We start from the raw sequence: 20,898 nt of genomic DNA, 5'->3' as shown, positions 1-20,898 counted from the left end.
CCAAAGCCGTCGCCTCCCCCAACTCCCACCACCCAAATTTGAACCCACCGCACACCAATGCACCGCTCTCTTCCGTCGATCCCACTGCAGTACTGGTCCCACCCCTGTATCAAGTCACTGACAAGACAGCCCGCCTAGAGTGGGCCACATCTCGTCAGTTTCAGGTGGTATGAACAAGCCCCAGGACAGCCGCGCGCGCCGCGGTCCCGTGCTCCGCGGTGGCAGTCACCGGGCGTAACCGCAGGGTACGGTATAAAGGGCGTGCCGCCCGTCTCTTGCCGCCCGCATTTGGGTAGGTAGTTGCTGTTCCCCTGCGAGGCCCGCGTCTCCCCTTCGTCTCAACACCCACCGCCTCCTCGCCGGAGCCAGTAAGCTTCCGGCGAAGAAATCCGGCGGGCACATCACAAGGGGGCCGAGCAGGGGGACCTAGGCGAGCGCCGGAATGGGGGCCAGCGCCCGGGGGCTCGCCGTCGTCGTGGCTCTAGGGTTAGATAGGTGTCCGTAGCTTTTTTCTTCGCTCGCCCTCCCCCACGCGGCCAGGGTGTGCAGCCCCGGCGTCGCATTGGGTCCCGGGACGACCGTAAGGCCGCGTGATCCACCCGTGCTCGAGCTCGGACAGGGTCCCGGTTGCGTGGCATGGGGGCATCTCTTCCGCCTGCTCCCGCTGCCTGCGAGTTTGGCACCGTTTTTGAGCTCTGAAGAGGAGGAGGTGGTGGCAGCAGGCACCGATCTGGTGAGCCCCCACTCGCTTTCCGTTCTCTACATGGATGGTTTCTGTTTGGGATGTTTCAATTTTGGGAAATTTTGAAAGCTCTCGTATAAGTCGTTTTGTTTCGTGGGTGTCCTTGCTTGCTGTATGTAACCTGAGCTTGAATTCGGGGTCTGACAATTATTTTGGGTTGTGTTCTGCCGGGAATTCCTCGTTTTATTTTGATGGTTTCTTTGATCACTAGGGACTTGCTGGTTTGGAGCTCGTAGAGCCCGAGGCGCATTAAATTTTACATCTTCTGTGCTGTCGTATTGGGGGAAATTAAACATTTCTCTCAAATTTGTGGGATTCGCACTCTGGTTTGTCAAACCTACTGGTTCTGATTCAGAAGTATTGACTTTGGAAGCTCACACGAGCTAAAATCCGCCTTTTTCTCTGCTGCCCTGTGGCTCGGTTGTCATGGATTGACAGATTTCTGCCCGTAAAATTGCTCCTATTCGTCATGTTAACCCCTCGACACTTCATCTTTTCCGCAAGTTTTATTAATTTTGCGTTGATCCTGGGCAATTGAGATACGGTGCTGTTGTCTAGGTTTGTGCCTAACACGTTATATGGTCTGGACGCCTGCAGGATGCCATTTCAAGTCATGGATCCGAGGCACCACCTCTCCCAGTTCACCAATACAACCGTAGCTGCGTCCTCCTTCTCTGAGGAGCAGCTTCGCCTTCCCACAGAGGTAATAATCTGCAGTTGCAGAATTGTTGCCCTATTTATTGTTTTCTGTTTTTGTTAGTTTATGATAAGGCTAGTGGTGTCTTTATTGTTTTAGTTCATGTTTGATACCTACCATGTTGTCACTCGATTTTCTGGATATCTATGACATGCACTAATTTTTTTAATCTATCTTTGCAGAGGCTGGTGGGTTTTTGGAAGCAGGAGTCGTTGCATCACATTGGTGAGTACTTAATTTGATTCAATACCCCTTAGCTTTTTGCTCATTTCCATGCAAAGAATGCTCTTTGGCTGCAAAAATCCACATGTTATTGCGGGGAAATTTTGTGCATTTAATAACATTTTATGCGTGACTAAGGGCTAGTTTGAATCCACTAGAGCTAATAATTAGTTGTCTAAAAAATTGCTAGTAGAATTAGCTAGCTAACAAATAACTAGCTAACTATTAGCTAATTTACTAAAAATAGCTAATAGTTCAACTATTAGCTATATTGTTTGGATGTCTATAGAGCTAATTTTAGCAGCTAACTATTATCTCTAGTGCATTCAAACAGGGCCTAAATAACATAAATAATTTGTTTGCTTGTGATGAATATGATTTTAGCTTTTTACCCTAACTTTATCAGGAATAGAAGGCTTTGTTTTTGTTGTTGTCGTGTTGGACATGTTTTATTGCACTTTTCATTTGTTGTTTATGTATTTATAGTCTCAAGCCATTGTTTTGTGTTCACCTTGGGTTGCAATGGATTTATGACATATTTGATGTCCAGGTTATCCTTTGATATGCAATTGGTTGCGCTAGTTTCTACCTTATTATTCCTTTTTACTTATTTGGCACTCCTGTCGTACTCTCTCTTTGTTCTCACAATGGTTCATGCATTTTGTTGTTCATTATCAAGATGTCTTCTCAAAGGCAAGCTGTTTCTATTGTTGTCAGGGAGCAAGTCAGTTGCATCTTCTCCAATTGAAAAGCCCCAACCCATTGGTACAAAAACAATGGGTCGGGTAGATCCACAACCATACAAGCCGAGAGGCCAGAAGTCTGCATTTAGCCTTGAACACAAAACTTTTGGTCAAGAGAGGCATGTTAACATGCCACCATCTCTGTGGAGAGCTGATCAAGACCCTTATGTTCAATCTGATTCATCTTTATTTCCCGATGGAAGGAGTACTAATCCATATGAGGCCTACAACGAGAATGGGCTTTTCTCAAGCTCCCTGTCAGAAATTTTTGACAGAAAATGTGAGACAGCTTACTCTGGCACTTTCATCAACTTCATTAGAGCGATTGATTATACTGCAGTGAGCCTGCACCATGAGAACCATTCTCTTCATCTTAGAAAATGCATTGAACTGTATCACACATTCCATAGTATGTATTGTGTATGTGTGTGCCTTGAAATCAACAGAAAGGAATAAAAAGTACAATAAAGGATATTAGTGAGTATGAATGGGAAGAAAAAATAAAAAAAATACTTAACATATTTTTTTAGCATTTTTGCATCTTATTTTCGAAGGAACCTTACCTGCTTTATTTTTCTTTGGCCCAAGAATCCTTTCACTTAAGTTTGGTATCGTTATCCTTTTATTTTCAGTAACACTTTGTGCAAGATTTGGGCAGTCAGACACTCCGATTAAATCATTGCTATTGTAGTAAGCAATACATAATTCATATTTATTGCTTTCTAACAAATTATATGCTTCAATGTGTAGTGGGACTGAGATCAAATGATGTGCTTCTACATCAACCACTTGAAAAGGTTGAACCAACTCATGTAGATGATGAGCCCTTTGAGTTAACAGAGGAAATCGAGGCTCAAATAATAGGAAACATACTTCCTGATGATGATGATCTACTATCAGGTGTTGATGTTGGGTACACAGCCCATGCTAGCAATGGTGATGATGTTGATGATGATATATTTTACACTGGAGGTGGGATGGAACTGGAGACCGTTGAAAATAAAAAAAGTACAGAACCTAACAGTGGAGCTAATGATGGTCTTGGGTCGCTAAATGGCACAATGAATGGTCAACATCCATATGGGGAACACCCTTCAAGAACTCTTTTCGTCCAGAACATTAATAGCAATGTTGAGGATTCTGAATTAAAGGTCCTATTTGAGGTATGTTCCTTTTTTCTGTTTTCTGCTTAAACCTATCGTTCCTGTACAGAACATTTGTTTCTGAAAATCATTTACTCTTTACCCACAGCATTATGGAGAAATCAGCAACCTTTACACTGCCTGCAAACATCGCGGTTTTGTAATGATATCTTACTATGACATAAGGTCATCATGGAATGCCATGAGGGCACTTCAAAACAAGCCACTAAGACATAGAAAACTTGACATACATTACTCCATTCCGAAGGTATTCACGAGTCTTACTGGCTTGATGTGTAGACATATTTTGCCCAAGGATGCCAGTATGTAGCTAGTTTACTGTTATCAGTTTTGTAGTTCTTGTGCTAATTTTCACCTTTTTTCCCTTAGGATAATCCTTCGGGGAAGGATATTAACCAGGGGATGCTTGTTGTATTTAATGTTGACCCGTCTGTAACAAACAATGATATCCATAAGATATTTAGTGACTATGGTGAAATAAAAGAGGTATGCTATGCTCTTACATTAACTACCTACTACATTATAACTAGAACTATAATGTCTTAAATTAATTGCAGATTCGTGATGCACCGCAAAAGGGCCATCACAAAGTTATAGAATTTTACGATGTCAGAGCAGCTGAAGGTGCAGTTCGTGCTTTAAACAGGAGTGATCTTGCTGGCAAGAAAATAAATTTGGGGACTGTTGGTCTGAGTGGTGTTAGACGGTATGCCTTTGAAATGTTATCCTGCTGTTCATTCACATATTTCAGTAACAATACTTATTACTTTTGGACAGTCCATATTTAACTGTTGATCATTTGATCGTGATTCTTGCTTAGGCATCTTTGGTATATAGTACCATCACTTATTCTATATGACGGTACCTGTCGATAGAATGCACATTAGTTGATCTGGATTTTTATTTTCTTTTCTCAAGTGGAAAATCTCTTCCTGGAGCTGTAAACATTGCACTGTTTTTATTTTGTCATGCATAGATAGTTGATCTTTGTTTCTTTATTTCTATGTATGGGCTCTGATGTCCTACACAAAACAGATTTTTGTTTGTTCTTTCATATTGTAGTCTTATTCTATGTATTGCATTTAGGTGTATGGATATATACTTAGTATGTTAGTTATCTAAGTCATCCAGAAAAAAGAGCAATTATTATGTGACAACATTCTAATTTTGATTTTACCGTGCAAACTTTTGAAAACATTGGTTTTAATCACTGCTCTAACATTGATTTTAATGTTGTTTTATAACAGATTAACACAGCACATGTCCAAAGAGTCGGGGCAAGAAGAATTTGGTGTATGCAAACTGGGCAGTCTAAGCACAAATAGCCCTCCATTGCCTTCATTGGGTATGCTGTTGGTTTTTTTCATCTTTAATGTATGTCATGTCTATAGCTACATTTCCTGACATGGAGGATAATTCTTCAAGGTTCATCTTATATGGTAGCCATGACATCTTCTGGCCGTGAAAATGGGAGTATTCATGGTTTGCATTCTGGACTGCTCACATCAATGAGCCCGTTCAGAGAGGCTTCTTTTCCGGGCCTATCATCTACCATACCACAGAGCCTGTCCTCTCCCATTGGAATTGCATCTGCTACAACTCATAGTAATCAGGCTCCCCTTGGTGAGCTCAGCCACTCACTTAGTCGGATGAATGGGCATATGAATTATGGTTTTCAAGGCTTGGGTGCTCTTCATCCCCATTCTCTTCCTGAAGTTCACGATGGAGCAAATAATGGCACCCCGTACAATCTAAACACCATGGTACCAATTGGTGTGAATAGCAACTCAAGAACAGCCGAAGCAGTTGACTGCAGACATCTTCATAAAGTGGGTTCTAGCAACCTCAATGGACATTCATTTGATCGTGTCGGTGAAGGAGGTAAGTTTGTAAATTTGGACATTCTAATCTCCATTTTTATGTTTGAACCCATTGTCATTTCTATTCCTTAAACATGTGTTTTGTAATAAAGCTGTTAGGTTTATCAGGATTGTGAAAACTGAACTGTGAAAATTTGATCAATTAATGTATGTTATTTAACTGTTCCGTTCATGATTGCATCTGTAACAAATTTTGCAGCTATGGGATTTTCAAGAAGTGGAAGTGGTCCTGTCCATGGTCACCAGCTAATGTGGAATAATTCAAATAACTTACAACGTCATCCCAATTCCCCTGTGCTGTGGCAAAATCCAGGATCATTTGTAAATAATGTACCGTCTCGCTCCCCAGCACAAATGCATGGAGTTCCAAGAGCACCATCACACATGATTGAGAATGTCCTTCCAATGCATCATCATCATGTGGGCTCTGCGCCAGCAATCAATCCATCACTTTGGGACAGGCGGCATGGCTATGCAGGGGAATTGACAGAAGCATCAAGTTTTCATCTTGGCAGTGTTGGGAGCTTGGGATTTCCTGGTAGCCCTCAGCTTCATGGCCTGGAGCTAAATAACATATTTTCTCACACTGGTGGGAATCGCATGGATCCAACCGTGTCTTCGGCTCAGATCAGCGCACCATCTCCTCAACAGAGAGGTCCTATGTTCCATGGAAGGAATCCTATGGTTCCCCTTCCATCATTTGATTCACCTGGTGAGCGGATAAGAAGCATGAGAAATGACTCAGGTGCTAACCAGTCTGATAATAAACGGCAGTACGAGCTTGATGTTGACCGCATAATGCGAGGGGTAGACTCACGAACTACACTGATGATAAAGAATATCCCAAATAAGTATGTTTTGAGATCACCAAATTTTATGCTACATTTATGTTCTGTCTCAATATATTCTTTTGTTCTGGTTGGTTCTTTCGGGTTTCAGGTATACCTCCAAGATGCTCTTGGCTGCTATTGATGAAAGTCATAAGGGCACTTATGACTTTATTTACTTGCCAATTGATTTTAAGGTAGTTTGAAACTTTGAATTTAACTCATAAGCGACCGGGGCCTTGTATTAGTTGAGACTACTTTTGTGTTCATGTTACTAAATGAGATCAATCTCCTTTTCAGAATAAATGTAATGTTGGCTATGCTTTCATCAACATGACCAATGCTCAGCATATCATTCCATTTTATCAGGTCAGAAAATTATTCCAATTGACGAAGTGCTACTGCATTGATGTAAAGTTGTAAACTAGCCTTTGGTCAACTTATATGCCTTGCCAAATTTGTACTTTGATAAAATATCCGGCTTGAACATCGACGTGCTATCCTGAGCCATTTTGTCATCTTTTTCAGACTTTTAATGGTAAAAAGTGGGAGAAGTTTAACAGTGAGAAGGTGGCATCACTTGCTTATGCTAGAATCCAAGGGAAAACAGCTCTGATTGCTCATTTCCAGAACTCTAGTTTGATGAATGAGGACAAACGTTGCCGCCCCATACTCTTCCACTCAGATGGTCCTAATGCAGGAGATCAGGTATGCTTATTTCTTTTTTATTTTGTCGTTGGTACTTTCCCTGCTATCTTGTTCTCCAGTTACATTATGTTTCGCTGCAGTGCACTGTGACGAGTCTTCTATATAATCCATATACCTTGAATCCTTGATGGGGCTGATGGCAGATAAAAACATAGGTTTTGTGAAAATAAAATGGGGGGAGGTAAATGTCCACCTGCCATTTTTGCTGCATTAACTGCCCTGTGACAAGACTTCTCTATACCATCGTACAAAGGCCCTGTTTGAATGCACTAAAGCTAATAGTTAGTTGGCTAAAAAGTTTAGAGAATTGGCTAGCTAACAAATAGTTGGCTAACTATTAGCTGATTTGCTAGAAGTAGCTAATAGTTGAATTATTAGCCAGACTGTTTGGATGTCTGCAGCTAATTTTAGCAGCTAACTATTAACTCTAGTGGATTCAAACAGGGCCAAAGTCATCAATATATACCTTGAATCCTTGATGGGCTGATGGCAGCTAAAAACATAGGTTTTGTGTGGCGAATCCTTCTAAATTATATGGCCCACATGCACTTGTCTTTATCCCAAAGACCTCAGACGACTATGCATATGTACCAGATAACTTAAAAGAATTTGTCCCAGTATCTCGAAGGACCTCGGGAAATCCACTTTACAACCAAGATCGCAAGATTAAGTACACACAAATCACATACCGAAGTTTTGTAGCGGAATTCATATTACAATAAGTTTACAAATTACAATATCGAAAAGGGCGTACCCAATGCTGTAGGCTTCCCGCACTGTGCGGGGTCTGGGGGAGGGTATCTTTAAGCGCCAAGCCTTACCCGCATAATATGTAGAGGCTGGGGCTCGAACCAGGGACCTTCCGGTTACAGACGGTAGGCTCTACCGCTGCACTAGGCCTGCCCTTCACAAATTACAATATCGAAATGAGTACAAATTTGATATGAAAGTAATACAACTTTGAATGACATGAATTACAATTTTAAGTTCAAAATACATTGCTATCTTAAATGACAAAACTCAGGTGGAAGTACAGAAAATATACTTATATAAGAAGACCGAGTCCACCGACACTTAGCTTCTATCTACAACAGAACAAGAACATCACTCGCAACATGGTGGGATAAAACCCTGAGTACACAAGTACTCCACAAGGCTTACCCGACTAAAGAAAATGACTCCAAGGGCATGCAAGAATTGGGGATTCAAGGTGAGGTTATAGCAAGAATAAAAAACTCCTTTGCATAAAAGCTTACTAGAAGTGGATCCTTAAGCCATATTTGAATTTATCAACTTAGCTCTCTCCTAAATCTAGATTAGCCTAATCTAGATCAAACACTTGCCAAACCATTGTCTTCATTTTACCAGATCTCATTTCTCTTCTTAACTACGATGCACTTAACCCTTGCATATGTCAACCCAATCTTCGAGTGGTCCAAGACCAAAACGGGTTTGGGCCACCTGATAGCACAGTACTCCACCCTCCAACCCATGCTAGTTGGGCACACACTACTCTCCTTAATCGACTCGGACGGAAACACTGCACCGAGACGAAAACACTGCACAAATCTCATTTTTCTCCTTAATCGACTCAGATGGAAACACTGCACCGAGACTCCTTTCTCGATGCAAGTTACCCACCCGGTCTCATATTAATTCACCTTTTTCACATTTCTTTAACATATCTCAATATTCAGCGGAATTGGAAACATTTTCTGAAAACCCCTAATTGGAAACATTACACTCTATTTGGTGCATGCAAGGAGAAAAATCTTGTTTCCCCATCTACTCGACTGGGACAAATAATCATGCGTCACCTTGTTTCCAGCCATATAAAGAAACGTGCATGCTCTGGTAGGAAAATGGAGAAGGGCACATGCTTCTACAGTAGGATAGTAGTAGTACGCCTTATTTTTTAGACAAAATCTAAAACTTTATACGCCTTGTTTTTTAGGATGGACGAAGTATATAAGTATATATGTCCAGAAACATATGGATGACTAAATGGACGACCAGCTCGACTAGGGTCGATTAGTCGACCTAGTCGACGACTAATCACAACTAACAAGGTTTTAAAGTCGTTTGACTAATCGCGATTAGTCGGCCTTATTGCTGGAGTAAGCACGATTAGGGGCTTCGACTCGACTAGGGCGACTAGGAAGCGATTAGTCATCCTAGTCACTGACTAATCGTGATTAGTCGCCCGATTAGGGGTTATGTCCGACTAGCTAGTCCTGTTTTGGGCCAGTAATTCGTCCTTTGTTCTATGGGCCGGCAGGCGGCCCACCATCTCTGCAGAAAGTAGAAAACTTGTGTTGCCCTACCTGTACCGCAGTAGCAGCACAGTAGCCGTCGTCCCTTCTCTAGCGCGCAGTTGCGCACCCTCTGCAGCCCTTCTTCAGCGTGCGGCTGCGTCCTCTCTGCTCCGGCTGCGATCCCTCTGCTCCTGCCAGCGCGTGGTTGTTGCAGAGGCCTCTGTTAAGCCGATGCCCTCTAGTATGGCGCACGCCTCTGCTCCAGGACTCCACCGAAGTCCACCCTCCAGCGCAAGAGCGTCCTCCACTGATCCACTCTGACTCCTCCATCATACTTCTTCAGAGTGAATTAGTTTAGAGTTTGTTCTGAACTTCAGAAATCAGAAATCAGAAATTCAGACTTCAGACTTCGGAGTCCAGAGAACATCAGAGTTCAGACTTCTGAGTTCACAGTTCAGGCTTTCAGAGTCTGTTGTTTTGCTATAGCTATAATATATTGTTGTCCTGCTACAGCTCTAGTGTACTGCTATATTGCAGTACTGCTACAGCTATATATATTGATATATATATTTATACATATAGTCCTGTTATAGGTGGACGACTATAGGACGACTAGGAGTCTACTAGACTCGACTAATCGAGCAAATCGATGACTAATCGTGATTAGTCGCCTTATCGGTGCTCAGGCGACTAGAATCGACTAGCCGACTTTAAAACCTTGATGACTAATCGACTGGTCGGTAGCTATACGACTAGGTTCGATTAGACGACTTGAAAATAGTTATCTCGAGCAGACTCCCTATCCCACTTCACTCCCTATTTCAAACTACACTATGCAAACAATATAATCTATAGTGCAAAACAGTACTTTGCACGCTCGTTTACATGGTATGCTGGAGATGACCTTAGTGCTTGTTAGACGATATTCACTTGGCGATTATCTCCCAACCTAGCACTTGATCTGTCCATCCATCTTCAGGTTGGTCTGCCGTCATCGTCTTGTGGTTGGCTTTGATCCACGTTCTTTACTCCGCGTAATCAACTAACGTACCTGAATGAGATGCACGATGCATATGTATGAGCATAAAATGAACCAATGCTACAGTGAAGAAAATCAAACACTTAATGGCAAGGCATTGCCACAATCCTACGCAAGTACTAGATACATATTGTCACTAACCTTGATTAGGCGAGATAATAACCCCCTCGGGTACTGTAGCATATATATGTAGGCAGACAAGAATATATGGGCTTTATGGGCCTTAACACCCCCTATCGAACTCAAGGCGGAAGTGGAGGATTTGAAGCATTGAGTTTGATTAGATGAAACTGATGTTGTGCCCTAGTTTGTGCTTTTGTGAAGAAATCTGCAAGCTATAATTCTCAGGGCACATATTGAAGATCAATGGTCTTCTGATGACAATGAGATCTAGTGAACGATACATCAACACCAATGTGTTTTGTGAGTTCACGCTTCACTGGATCATGACAAATTTGTATAGTTCCAATGTTGTCACAGTGAAGAGGCGTAGGCGAGTCACAAGAAACGCCTAGATCAGCCAAGAGCCAACGAATCCAGATAATCTTAGCAGTAGTAGTAGCCAGGGCTCGAAGTTCTGCTTCAGTACTAGATCTAGATACAACAGCTTGCTTCTTGGATTTCCAAGCAACAGGGGATGATCCAAGAAGAATACAGTAACCAGTGATGGAGCGACGATCTGTAGGATCACTGGCCCAGGTAGCATCAGAGTAAGCACGAAGCTGAAGTGGGGAATTTGAGTCATAAAATAAACATTGTGTTTTTGTCCCTCGTAAATATCTAAGCACACGAAGTAAGTGCCCATAATGAACTGATGTAGGAGCAGATACAAACTCATAATCATAGACGGTTTGACGCTGTTCACCATAGCAGCCATCACTTTACCATCATTAAGCTGCCATGTTTTGATATCAGCAGCATTGCGACGATCATCCGCAAGAACGGGTGCCGCATCAGTCAAATGAAAGAGTAATCCATGTCCCCTGAGTGCAGTCTCAACACAGAAAGCCCACTCCGGATAATTTCGGCCATCAAGAGTGATATTGACCACAATAGCATTTGTCGCCATATTGAATTCAATGAAAATCAGGGAGAACAGGAGACCTGAAACCAAACAAACCAGAGGACGAGTTGACGGAGGTCCTGGGCGCGGAAACCGAGTTGGACAGTCTGCTCGCAATGGCAGCCACCGGCGCAGAAACAGGGACGACGCAGATGGCGACGAGGCAGGGCGCAGCAGACGGCAGCGCAGATCCGGATCCGCAGACTGTTTGCGGCGTGATTATCGGATCGATGGCAGTTGCACAAATCTTCTCTGCAGCGACTGTTTGCGGCGTGCAGCAGGCGGACGGCGACAGGGCGCAGTAGGCGGACGACGGCAGCCGAGCGCAGCAGGCAGGTGCAGACGGCGGACGACGGCGGCCGGGAAGCCCAGATCCGCCCGCGGGGATGGAAGAAACCGCGGCCGGGCGCAGCAGGCAGGTGCGGACGGCGGCGACCGGGTAGCCCAGATCCGCCCGCGGCAGAGGCGGGGAGGGGAAAAGCCGCGGCGGCCGGATCTGCCTCGAGGACGGCCGCGGATCTGGACGGGATCCGCGACGACGGACGGGCGGTGGCCGGATCTGCGCGACGGCGGACGGGATCCACGATGGCGGCCGCGGATCTGGACGAGGGCGGCGCAGATGAGCCCGCAACGACGGAATCCGCGACGGCGGACGGGCGGCGGCCGGATCTGCGCGACCGCGGACGGGATCCGCGATGGCGGCCGCGGATGTGGACGGGGGCGACACAGATGAGCCTGCAGCCGCGACGGCGGGTGGGAGGAAGGTGGAGAGAGGGTCGCAACGGCGGCCGGGAGGAGACGATGGTGGCTAAAAAAATCTAAGAAACCCTAATCGTGACCTGCTCTGTTAATAGGTCACTAACCTTGATTAGGCGAGATAATAACCCCTTCGGGTACTGTAGCATATATATAGGCGACAAGAATATATGGGCTTTATGGGCCTTAACACATATAACTCACTAAACACAACAATCACGTTCTTCCAGTTTAACCAGATCTAACTCAAACATCAAGAAATAATAAACTATGTGTAAGTCCTATATCTTCTTTAGGTAGTGCCCAACATCAGAAGACTAGCAAAACCTAGACTCATCATTCTTAGACACCTAAATTCAGAATGAGAATAGAAGCAATCTAACTAGCACTCTAAACCACCTTTTGGTGAAAGAGTAATTGTGGGAATGACTTGATTCTATTCCACGACAATGTGTGCGTATACATAGGAGAGGCCGGGGTTGCTCACAAGGCAACCGCACAGGCGTACAAGCCAATCAAGGGCAGCCTACAATCAAGGGCTGACTACCATAATTAGGCTTTCTATAATTACAATAGTCTAACATTTGGGACTAACTCGCATAGCACAACATCTAAATAAAACATCACACTATTAGATCTAGCAGGCAGAACATCATTAAAGATCACAGTCTTTCACAAAACCACAACTTAAAACCAAAAGACCTAAAACACTAATGTGCAATGCCCACTATGCAGTATTAAGATTTCAACTAAAGCAGACCTAGCGATGTTATTTGCTTCGAGATACTTGGAGAAGCAATCAACATCCATCTATGACATTTAACCGGTCACTAAGGCCCTGTTTGGACAGCTCCAGCTCCAGAAAATTCGGTAGAGTTGGTGGAGCAGGTCATTAGGTGCTCCATAAAATCGTGGAGTTGGAGCTGTAAGCCTTCAGAAGACATTTTGTCTTTGATAAGTCATGCCCCCGCAGTCTAATCGGGAGCATCGCTAACGGTCAGGCTGGACCGAAACTCCTGGAACAACGAGGTGGGTGGTCCCTTGGTGAAGACATCTGCGTACTGAGATGTCGTAGGAACATGAAGAACCCGAGCGTGTCCGAGGGCGACCTTCTCTCGGACAAAGTGGAGATCGATCTCAACATGCTTCGTCCGTTGATGCTGCACTGGATTGCTGGAGAGATATACAACACTGACGTTGTCACAATAGACTAGGGTGGCACGGCGAGGCGGGTGCCGAAGCTCAATGAGTAACTAACGTAACCAAGTAGCTTCAGCAACGCCATTTGCCACAACACGGTATTCGGCCTCGGCACTGGACCGGGAAACCGTGTGCTGGCGCTTGGAGGACCACGACACTAGGTTGTCTCCAAGGAACACTGCGTAGCCAGAGGTCGACCGGCGAGTGTCGGGACATCCAGCCCAGTCGGCATCTGTGTAGACAACGAGCTTCGTAGGGGAAGATCGGCGCATAGTCAGTCCAAGAGATATAGTGCCTTGCAGGTAGCGCAAGATGCGCTTGAGAGCCGCGAGGTGGGGCTCTCGTGGATCATGCATATAGAGGCAAATCTGCTGAACAACGAAGGCAATGTCCGGACGGGTGAAAGTCAAATACTGTAGAGCACCTGCCAGGCTGCGGTACTGAGTAGCGTCATCAACGGGAGGTCCATCTGCAGATAATTTGGAGTGGAGATCAACAGGTGTGCTACACGGCTTGCACACGCTCATCCCGACGCGCTCCAAAATATCCTGAGTGTACTGTCGTTGAGAGAGAAACAGACCATTGGCAGAACGTGTCACAGAAATGCCCAAAAAATGGTGAAGCTGACCCATGTCCGTCATAGCAAACTCACGCTGGAGAGCCCCAATCACATACTGAAGAAACTTTGCAGAGGAGGCAGTGAGAACAATATCATCAACATACAGCAGCAAATAGGCAGTGTCTGGCCCTTGGTGATAGATGAACAGTGAACTATCTGACTTGGTTTCAATAAATCCAAGGGAAAAAAGATGGGATGCGAACCTGTGATGCCAAGCACGAGGAGCCTGCTTCAAGCCATATAGGGATTTGTTGAGCCGACAGACAAGATCCGGATGAGAGGAATCCACAAAACCAGAGGGTTGTACGCAGTACACTGTCTCGGTGAGGGTGCCATGTAAGAATGCATTCTTCACATCTAGCTGATGGATGGACCAGTTCTGAGAGAGAGCCAACGAGAGAACAACTCGAACTGTTGCAGGCTTGACAACCGGACTGAAAGTCTCATCATAATCCACACCGGGGCGCTGGGTAAACCCACGGAGGACCCAACGAGCCTTGTAGTGATCAAGAGACCCATCTGCGAGCAGTTTGTGTCGAAAAATCCACTTGCCAGTTACCACATTGACTCCAGGAGGCCGTGCTACTAAACTCCAGGTGTCATTGGCGAGTAGAGCATCATACTCAGCTTGCATAGCGGAGCGCCAATTGGGGTCTGACAATGCATCACGAACGGAGCGAGGCAGTGGCGACATAGACACAACGTGGAGGTTGAGGCGATCCACGGGCTGTGCCATGCCGGTTTTGCCGCGAGTGTGCATGGGATGCGCATTGGCGATAGGGGTGATGGAGACCGGACGAGTGTCTGCCGTGCGACCGGTGGCCGCGGTGCTGCTGGCAACGGCCTGTGCAGGATGCACAGGGGCAGCATCACCCGTCGATGCGGTCGGCGAGGCGGCGGGGGCACTGCTGGCAGCAGCCTGTGCAGGGTGCACAGGGGCAGCAGCGCCGGTCGACGTGGCGGAGGGACTGGGCGTCCCCAATCCAGTGGGAGGAGACGTGGGTGCCTCTACACGCCCATGGGCGACGTGAGGTGTACCTGCATGCACAAGTCTTGCTCCAGGAATAGGAGCGGTTAGATCATGTTCATCAAGAAGAAAATCCAAGGCGGAGGATGCCATGGGAGTGGTAGACATGGCTGCGAAAGGGAAGAAGGACTCGTCAAAAACGACATGTCTAGAAATAAGAATGCGGTTCGACTCAAGCTGGAGACACCAATAGCCTTTGTGTTCCGAGGAATAGCCGAGAAAAACGCATAAGGAGGAGCGGGGGGCAAGTTTGTGAGGTGCTGTGGAGGACATGTTAGGATAACAGGCACTCCCAAAAACTTTAAGATGATCATAGGAGGGTTGGGAGGAAAAGAGGGCACTATATGGTGTGGAGAAAGCAAGGGTTTTAGTGGGGAGCCGATTCACAAGATATGTCGCAGTGTGAAGGGCTTCAACCCAATAAGCCGGAGGTATACTGGCCTGAAACAAAAGAGAACGCAGAATGTCATTTATGGTGCGAAGAGAACGTTCTGCTTTCCCATTTTGCTGAGAAGTTTAGGGGCACGACATGCGTAAGACAATGCCGTGGGAGAGAAAAAATGTGCGGGCCTGGGAATTATCAAATTCACGGCCATTGTCGCACTGGATGCTCTTGATGACGGTGCCGAATTGGGTGCGAATATAGGTGAAAAAGTTGGCAAGGGCGGAAAAAGTCTCGGACTTTAGACGGAGTGGAAACGTCCAAATGTAGTGGGAGCAGTCATCAAGAATTACCAGATAATATTTATAGCCCGACACACTAACAATTGGGGAGGTCCATAAATCACAGTGTATTAAGTCAAAATTGTGAGAAGCTCGAGAGCTAGATGAACTGAATGGCAAACGAACATGACGACCAAGTTGACACGCATGACAGATGTGGTTGACATCATCTTTATTACAGGAAATAACACTGGAGGTAATAAGTTTGGACAAAGCTTGATGCCCAAGATGACCGAGACGACGATGCCACAGGGAGGTGGGTGCAGCGAGGAATGCAGGGGTGCTGGTGGAGGGTGCATAGAACGGGTAGAGGTCACCGGAGCTATTGCACCTGGCGATCACGTTCCTGGTTTGCAAATCCTTCACAGAAAGGCCAAAGGGATCAAACTCAATGGAGCAATTATTGTCGGTGGTAAAACGACGGATAGAAATTAGATTCTTAATAATGTTAGGAGACACGAGGACATTATTGAGAACTAAATTGTGATGCGGGAAAGAAAAAATATGTGATCCAGTGGCTGTGACAGGAAGCAAGACACCATTTCCCACAATGATAGATGGAGTGAATGAAGTGGGCAAGGAAATGGTGGAAAGTTTACCAGCGTCCGAGGTCATGTGCGATCCTGCACCGGAGTCGGCGTACCACTCTGAAGTAGCGTTCGGCGGGTTGAGGGTCATGGTGTTGAAAGAGTGCAAGGGCGTCCTGATGCCATGCTCCTCCGTGAGTGGGGTTCCAGGGCGCCGCTTGGTACGCCGGTGCGGGCGCCTGGAAACCAGGGGCTCCAGTTCCCCCGTAGTGCATACCGTACGGAGGGGATGGAGCGCCGTAGAAACTGCCATAGGCGTTGTATTGTGGTACTGCGTTGAATGCTGGCGGCGGTGGTGGGCGCCCGGACTGATCGTATGGCCACAACCGTACAGTGCCAACCCAAGGATGCGCGAAGGACGGATGCATGCCGGGGGGCACCTCCCTGTCTGGCACCAGGAGGCGTTGGTTGGCCCTGGTGATGGCCGTTGCGTCCACCGCGGCCGCGACGACGGCCGTTACGTTGGCCGTTTGGCACCGAGGGGCATGCTGGAGGATGTGCCCCTGGACGTGGAGGTGCTGGAGCCCCGGGAGCCGCAGCTCGCAGCGTTGCAGCGACGAGGGCGGATGGCGGGGACGGAGGTCGTGCGTCGATTTCCAGCTCCTCCAACAGCAGGTGCGCTCGTGCCTCTGCGAACGTGGGGAACGGCCTGTGCATCTTGAGGATGGACACCATCTGGCGGAACTTACCGCCGAGGCCGCGAAGGAGCGTGAGCACCATCTGCCGATCGTCGATGGGATCGCCGAACTCGGCAAGGGAAGCCGCCATCGATTCGAGCTGGCGGCAGTAGTCGGTGATTCTCAGGGACTCTTGGCGGAAGTTGCGGAATTTTGTTTCGAGCAGAAGCGCCCGAGACTCCCTCTGGCCGAGGAACTCGTCCTCGAGGTAGCACCACGCCCCGCGAGCGGGGCCCTGTCGCATCATCAGAGATTGCTGCAGGTCACCGGAGACGGTGCTGTAGATCCATGTCAGGACGCAGCAATTGGCTTGAACCCATGCCGGGCGCGACGGGAACGCTTCATCTTCAAGGACGTGACGAGTCAGGGCATATTTGCCAAGGACAGTGAGGAACATGCCACGCCACTTGGTGTAGGTATTTGTCGCCTGATCGAGAAGGACAGGGATGAGCGCCTTCACGTTGACGACGGCAGTGGCCTGCGCCCAGAGGGCCTCATGGGCATGCTCATACGCGTCCAGAGCGGCAGCACGGAGGCGGCCTTCCTCGGCGCGGCGGGCGTCTTTGGCACGGTGTGCAGCAGCCTCAGCCGTAGGGCGCTGGTCCTCGGCGGCAGCGTCGTGGTCGTCCGCCATCGGGAGGGAGACGCGACGGCTGGGCAGCCGAGCTGGAGCCGCTGCAGACTGGACGGGAGGGAGGCGCGACGGGGATTAGCGTGGTCTGGAGGCTCGACCGCGCCCGACCAGAGGGAACGACCACGCGATCTGGACGGGAATCAGCCGAGGGAGACGCGACGGGGATCCGCCGATCTGGTGCCGCGTCGGATCAGCGAGCGTGGCGGGCGAGCGGATCAGCGGCCGCGCTCGCGGTCTGGAGCTGCGACCGCGCGACGAGGCGGGTGAGCGGATCAGCGGCCGCACCCGGCAGCAACAACGACGGGGCGGGTGATCGAACGGACGGCGCAGGCGATGGGATCAGCGACGCTCCAGGCGACGAGGTCTGCAGGGGCGGCGATCGGATCGGCGACGGCGCGGTCTTGGGTTGCGGAAGTGTGGTGGATCGGAACCTTGATACCATGAAAGAGTAATTGTGGGAATGACTTGATTCTATTCCACGGCAATGTGTGCGTATACATAGGAGAGGCCGGGGTTGCTCACAAGGCAACCGCACAGGCGTACAAGCCAATCAAGGGCAGCCTACAATCAAGGGCTGACTACCATAATTAGGCTTTCTATAATTACAATAGTCTAACATTTGGGACTAACTCGCATCGCACAACATCTAAATAAAACATCACACTATTAGATCTAGCAGGCAGAACATCACCAAAGATCACAGTCTTTCACAAAACCACAACTTAAAACCAAAAGACCTAAAACACTAATGTGCAATGCCCACTATGCAGTATTAAGATTTCAACTGAAGCAGACCTAGCGATGTTATTTGCTTCGAGATACTTGGAGAAGCAATCAACATCCATCTATGACATTTAACCGGTCACTAAGGCCCTGTTTGGACAGCTCCAGCTCCAGAAAATTCGGTAGAGTTGGTGGAGCAGGTCATTAGGTGCTCCATAAAATCGTGGAGTTGGAGCTGTAAGCCTTCAGAAGACATTTTGTCTTTGATAAGTCATTTTGATTATTATTTAGGTTAAAAATATTTTTTAAAACTATTTAAATTAATATTATAAACTATAGCTCCGCGCTGGAGCTGGAATTTAGAGTCATCCCAAACACCAACTAAATATAGAGTATAATGACCACTAGAGCAAGGCATCGACTTTATCAAATAAATAAAATCGACACAAACAACACTGAGAACATGTTGGCTAGCCGATTGAAATACTAAACCTATCTTTCACGTCATCAATTGACAATACATTGCATACTTGTCTACCAAAACACTCTTCTAGGAGATGGTATCATTCTCACTGTTTCCAGAGCAAGTTTGGTACATAGTTTGCAAATCGCACCATACTTAAATGGTCCCAGTGTCTGCTTAACAATTTCAGAACTTGCTGTATTTTTGTGTTTGCAGTTCTTCTAAGCACATGGTTGTAATTTTGACATTTTGTTGTGATCTTTCTCAGGAACCTTTCCCTATGGGTACAAACATCCGAGCCAGGTCTGGGAGATCCCGGACTTCCTCTGGTGAAGAAAATCACCATGATATCCAGACAGTCTTGACCAACGGTGACACTTCTTCCAATGGAGCTGACACTTCAGGTCCCACCAAGGACACTGAGTAGCTGAACTGCAGCTTGCTGCGTTGCTGACCACAAAGGCCCAAACTATAACTTTTTGCAAACCCATTTTCAGTTCTTTCCCCCCTTTCCCATTTTGGTTCTGTTTTGTAAAGTCTCCCGATCTGTATTTATTGACTTCCACGATGCGGGTCACCGAAGACTTAGGTTGCTGCAAAATTTTGTCCCTGACGGGAAGCTATATGCAAGAGGGTGGTACTGGCTATGTGCTTGTTAACCTGAAGGCCGAGAAAGGTGAAAAGCGCAGGGAGAGCCTCCAGATTTTGGTCGCTGTAAGAATTAACCCCATGTTGTACAGCAGGTCCCAGTAACTTGTAGTGATGGGAGAGTGGAGTCATTTTCATCAGTTTTTAGTGGTGGTTGTGTGGAGAGGAAGAGTCTTGCCTGCGTTTTCTTTTGGAACCTTCTCTTGTGCCTTTACATTTTTTTAGTCGAGGGTTCCTCTTAAATTGTGTGCAGAGGGGGCTCAATTTTGTTAACCGGAACAAGGCGCATGTGCGTCTTGGATCAACCCCGGTCTTGTCTTCAGGCACTGTTACCTTATTTATCAAACATATGTACACCTCCATCTATATATAGTATGAGTTTTGATGCCTATCTATTTTGTGGCTGTCGTCTCACAAGGTTATTTATCTATATATAGTGTGAGTAATTCTTGTTCAAATCCTTTCTCCTTACTATAAATATTTGTCACAATACGCGATCGCTCCCAATAACTGCTATAAATATTTGTCTCCGCCGTGGCCTCCATCCCTAAACGGAGCACAGAGCCAGCCCCACTCCCTTTCTCCTTACTCCGACAGGAGATGCGGATGCCGCCGAGGGCCGTTCCACATGGCCCCTAAAAACAGTGGGGTCCTAAGCTGCTGGACACTAGCATTTTCCCTATAGTTTATCTGCTTTATAGTTTATCTACTTTAGACACAAATACGCAAAGAGCATCGCACTGTCATCCTGTCTTATTTAGATTGTTATCCTAATATCTCAATTGCTTATCAAACATTATTTACTATACCCACGATGGTTATATTGGTTGAGAGACTTTTTAAAATTGAAATTATTGGGGAACTATTTAAGGCCTGCAATGATTGAAGGAAGATTAAATAGTTTGGCAATTCTATGCATGGAGAAAAAGTTGGATGCTATTGATCTCAATGGTATAATCTTTGACTTTGTATCACAATGTTAGAAGACATTTTTAGCGTGATATGAATGAGACGTGCGACAGCGCAGCCACACAATAGCACACACTTTTATACGGAACATGCCACACGAGCAGTGCCGCCTCGGTTTTCCATCGGTCGCATCAGCGCCCCCCCTCGAGGCGGTTCACCGGATGTCCGAGGGCAGCGTTCGTCCACCACTCGACTCAAGACTTCGGGAATGGCCCATCAGGATGAACCACTCCCTCGGGGCGCTACTATTGGGCAAATGCCTAACTTGCCCTCGGTCATAAAACGAAGACTCTCCGTACTAACAGCTTTCACATATTCTTAAACGGAGGCCTTGATGAGGGGGGCTTCGCTCCCTCGGACGGTCACACGGCAGAACGACAAAGGCTTCAAGTCAGCAGGGGAGACCACGACTTGATCAACACGCCGTCAGCACCCCGAAGGACACGATAACGTGAAGGCAGTAAGGACGACGAAGGCTACCATGTCCAACCCAACGAAGGATAATGCCATGCAAAGACCCCAGAGATGGCAAA

General features: G+C 46.8%; 2 protein-coding genes across 3 annotated transcripts; one reads left to right on the top strand and one right to left on the bottom strand.

Annotated features, from left to right (window-relative positions):
* Window positions 1–280: 280 nt before the first annotated feature.
* On the top strand, window positions 281–19,787 carry LOC103653544 (protein MEI2-like 4). Of its 2 annotated transcripts, none has more exons than XM_020551745.3 (15): window positions 281–733; window positions 1,340–1,445; window positions 1,622–1,664; window positions 2,379–2,684; window positions 3,155–3,567; window positions 3,656–3,814; window positions 3,937–4,053; window positions 4,125–4,273; window positions 4,815–4,912; window positions 4,993–5,448; window positions 5,647–6,298; window positions 6,387–6,471; window positions 6,575–6,643; window positions 6,803–6,982; window positions 7,063–12,992. In XM_020551745.3, the coding sequence occupies exons 2-15, from the start codon at window positions 1,341–1,343 to the stop codon at window positions 7,108–7,110; spliced, it is 2,880 nt and encodes a 959-aa protein (XP_020407334.1). In that variant the 5' UTR covers window positions 281–733; window position 1,340; the 3' UTR covers window positions 7,111–12,992. The 2 variants fall into 2 exon arrangements, with proteins under 2 accessions (XP_020407334.1, NP_001316364.1); NM_001329435.1 differs by lacking the exon at window positions 7,063–12,992 and adding an exon at window positions 19,017–19,787 and having other exon boundaries at window positions 300–733.
* LOC109946033 (uncharacterized) lies at window positions 13,923–18,767 on the bottom strand. The gene has a single exon (XM_020552591.3). It carries the CDS (start codon window positions 17,560–17,562, stop codon window positions 16,339–16,341), a length of 1,224 nt encoding a protein of 407 aa, XP_020408180.1. The 5' UTR covers window positions 17,563–18,767; the 3' UTR covers window positions 13,923–16,338.
* Window positions 19,788–20,898: the final 1,111 nt, after the last annotated feature.

This window comes from Zea mays, chromosome 4, assembly GCF_902167145.1.
Source record: "Zea mays cultivar B73 chromosome 4, Zm-B73-REFERENCE-NAM-5.0, whole genome shotgun sequence".
Taxonomy (NCBI): Eukaryota; Viridiplantae; Streptophyta; class Magnoliopsida; order Poales; family Poaceae; genus Zea; species Zea mays.
Note: the sequence above shows the minus strand (reverse complement) of the source record. Positions and strands in the feature narration are given on the sequence as shown.

Bases quoted from the DNA above. Each gene is read 5' to 3' on its own strand.
- LOC103653544 (NM_001329435.1), top strand. From the start codon at position 1,341: ATGCCATTTCAAGTCATGGATCCGAGGCACCACCTCTCCCAGTTCACC. The intron at 4,274-4,814 runs GTATGCCTTTGA...GTTTTATAACAG, and splicing joins GGTCTGAGTGGTGTTAGACG to ATTAACACAGCACATGTCCA. The intron at 6,472-6,574 runs GTAGTTTGAAAC...TCTCCTTTTCAG, and splicing joins ACTTGCCAATTGATTTTAAG to AATAAATGTAATGTTGGCTA.
- LOC109946033 (XM_020552591.3), bottom strand. From the start codon at position 17,562: ATGGCGGACGACCACGACGCTGCCGCCGAGGACCAGCGCCCTACGGCT.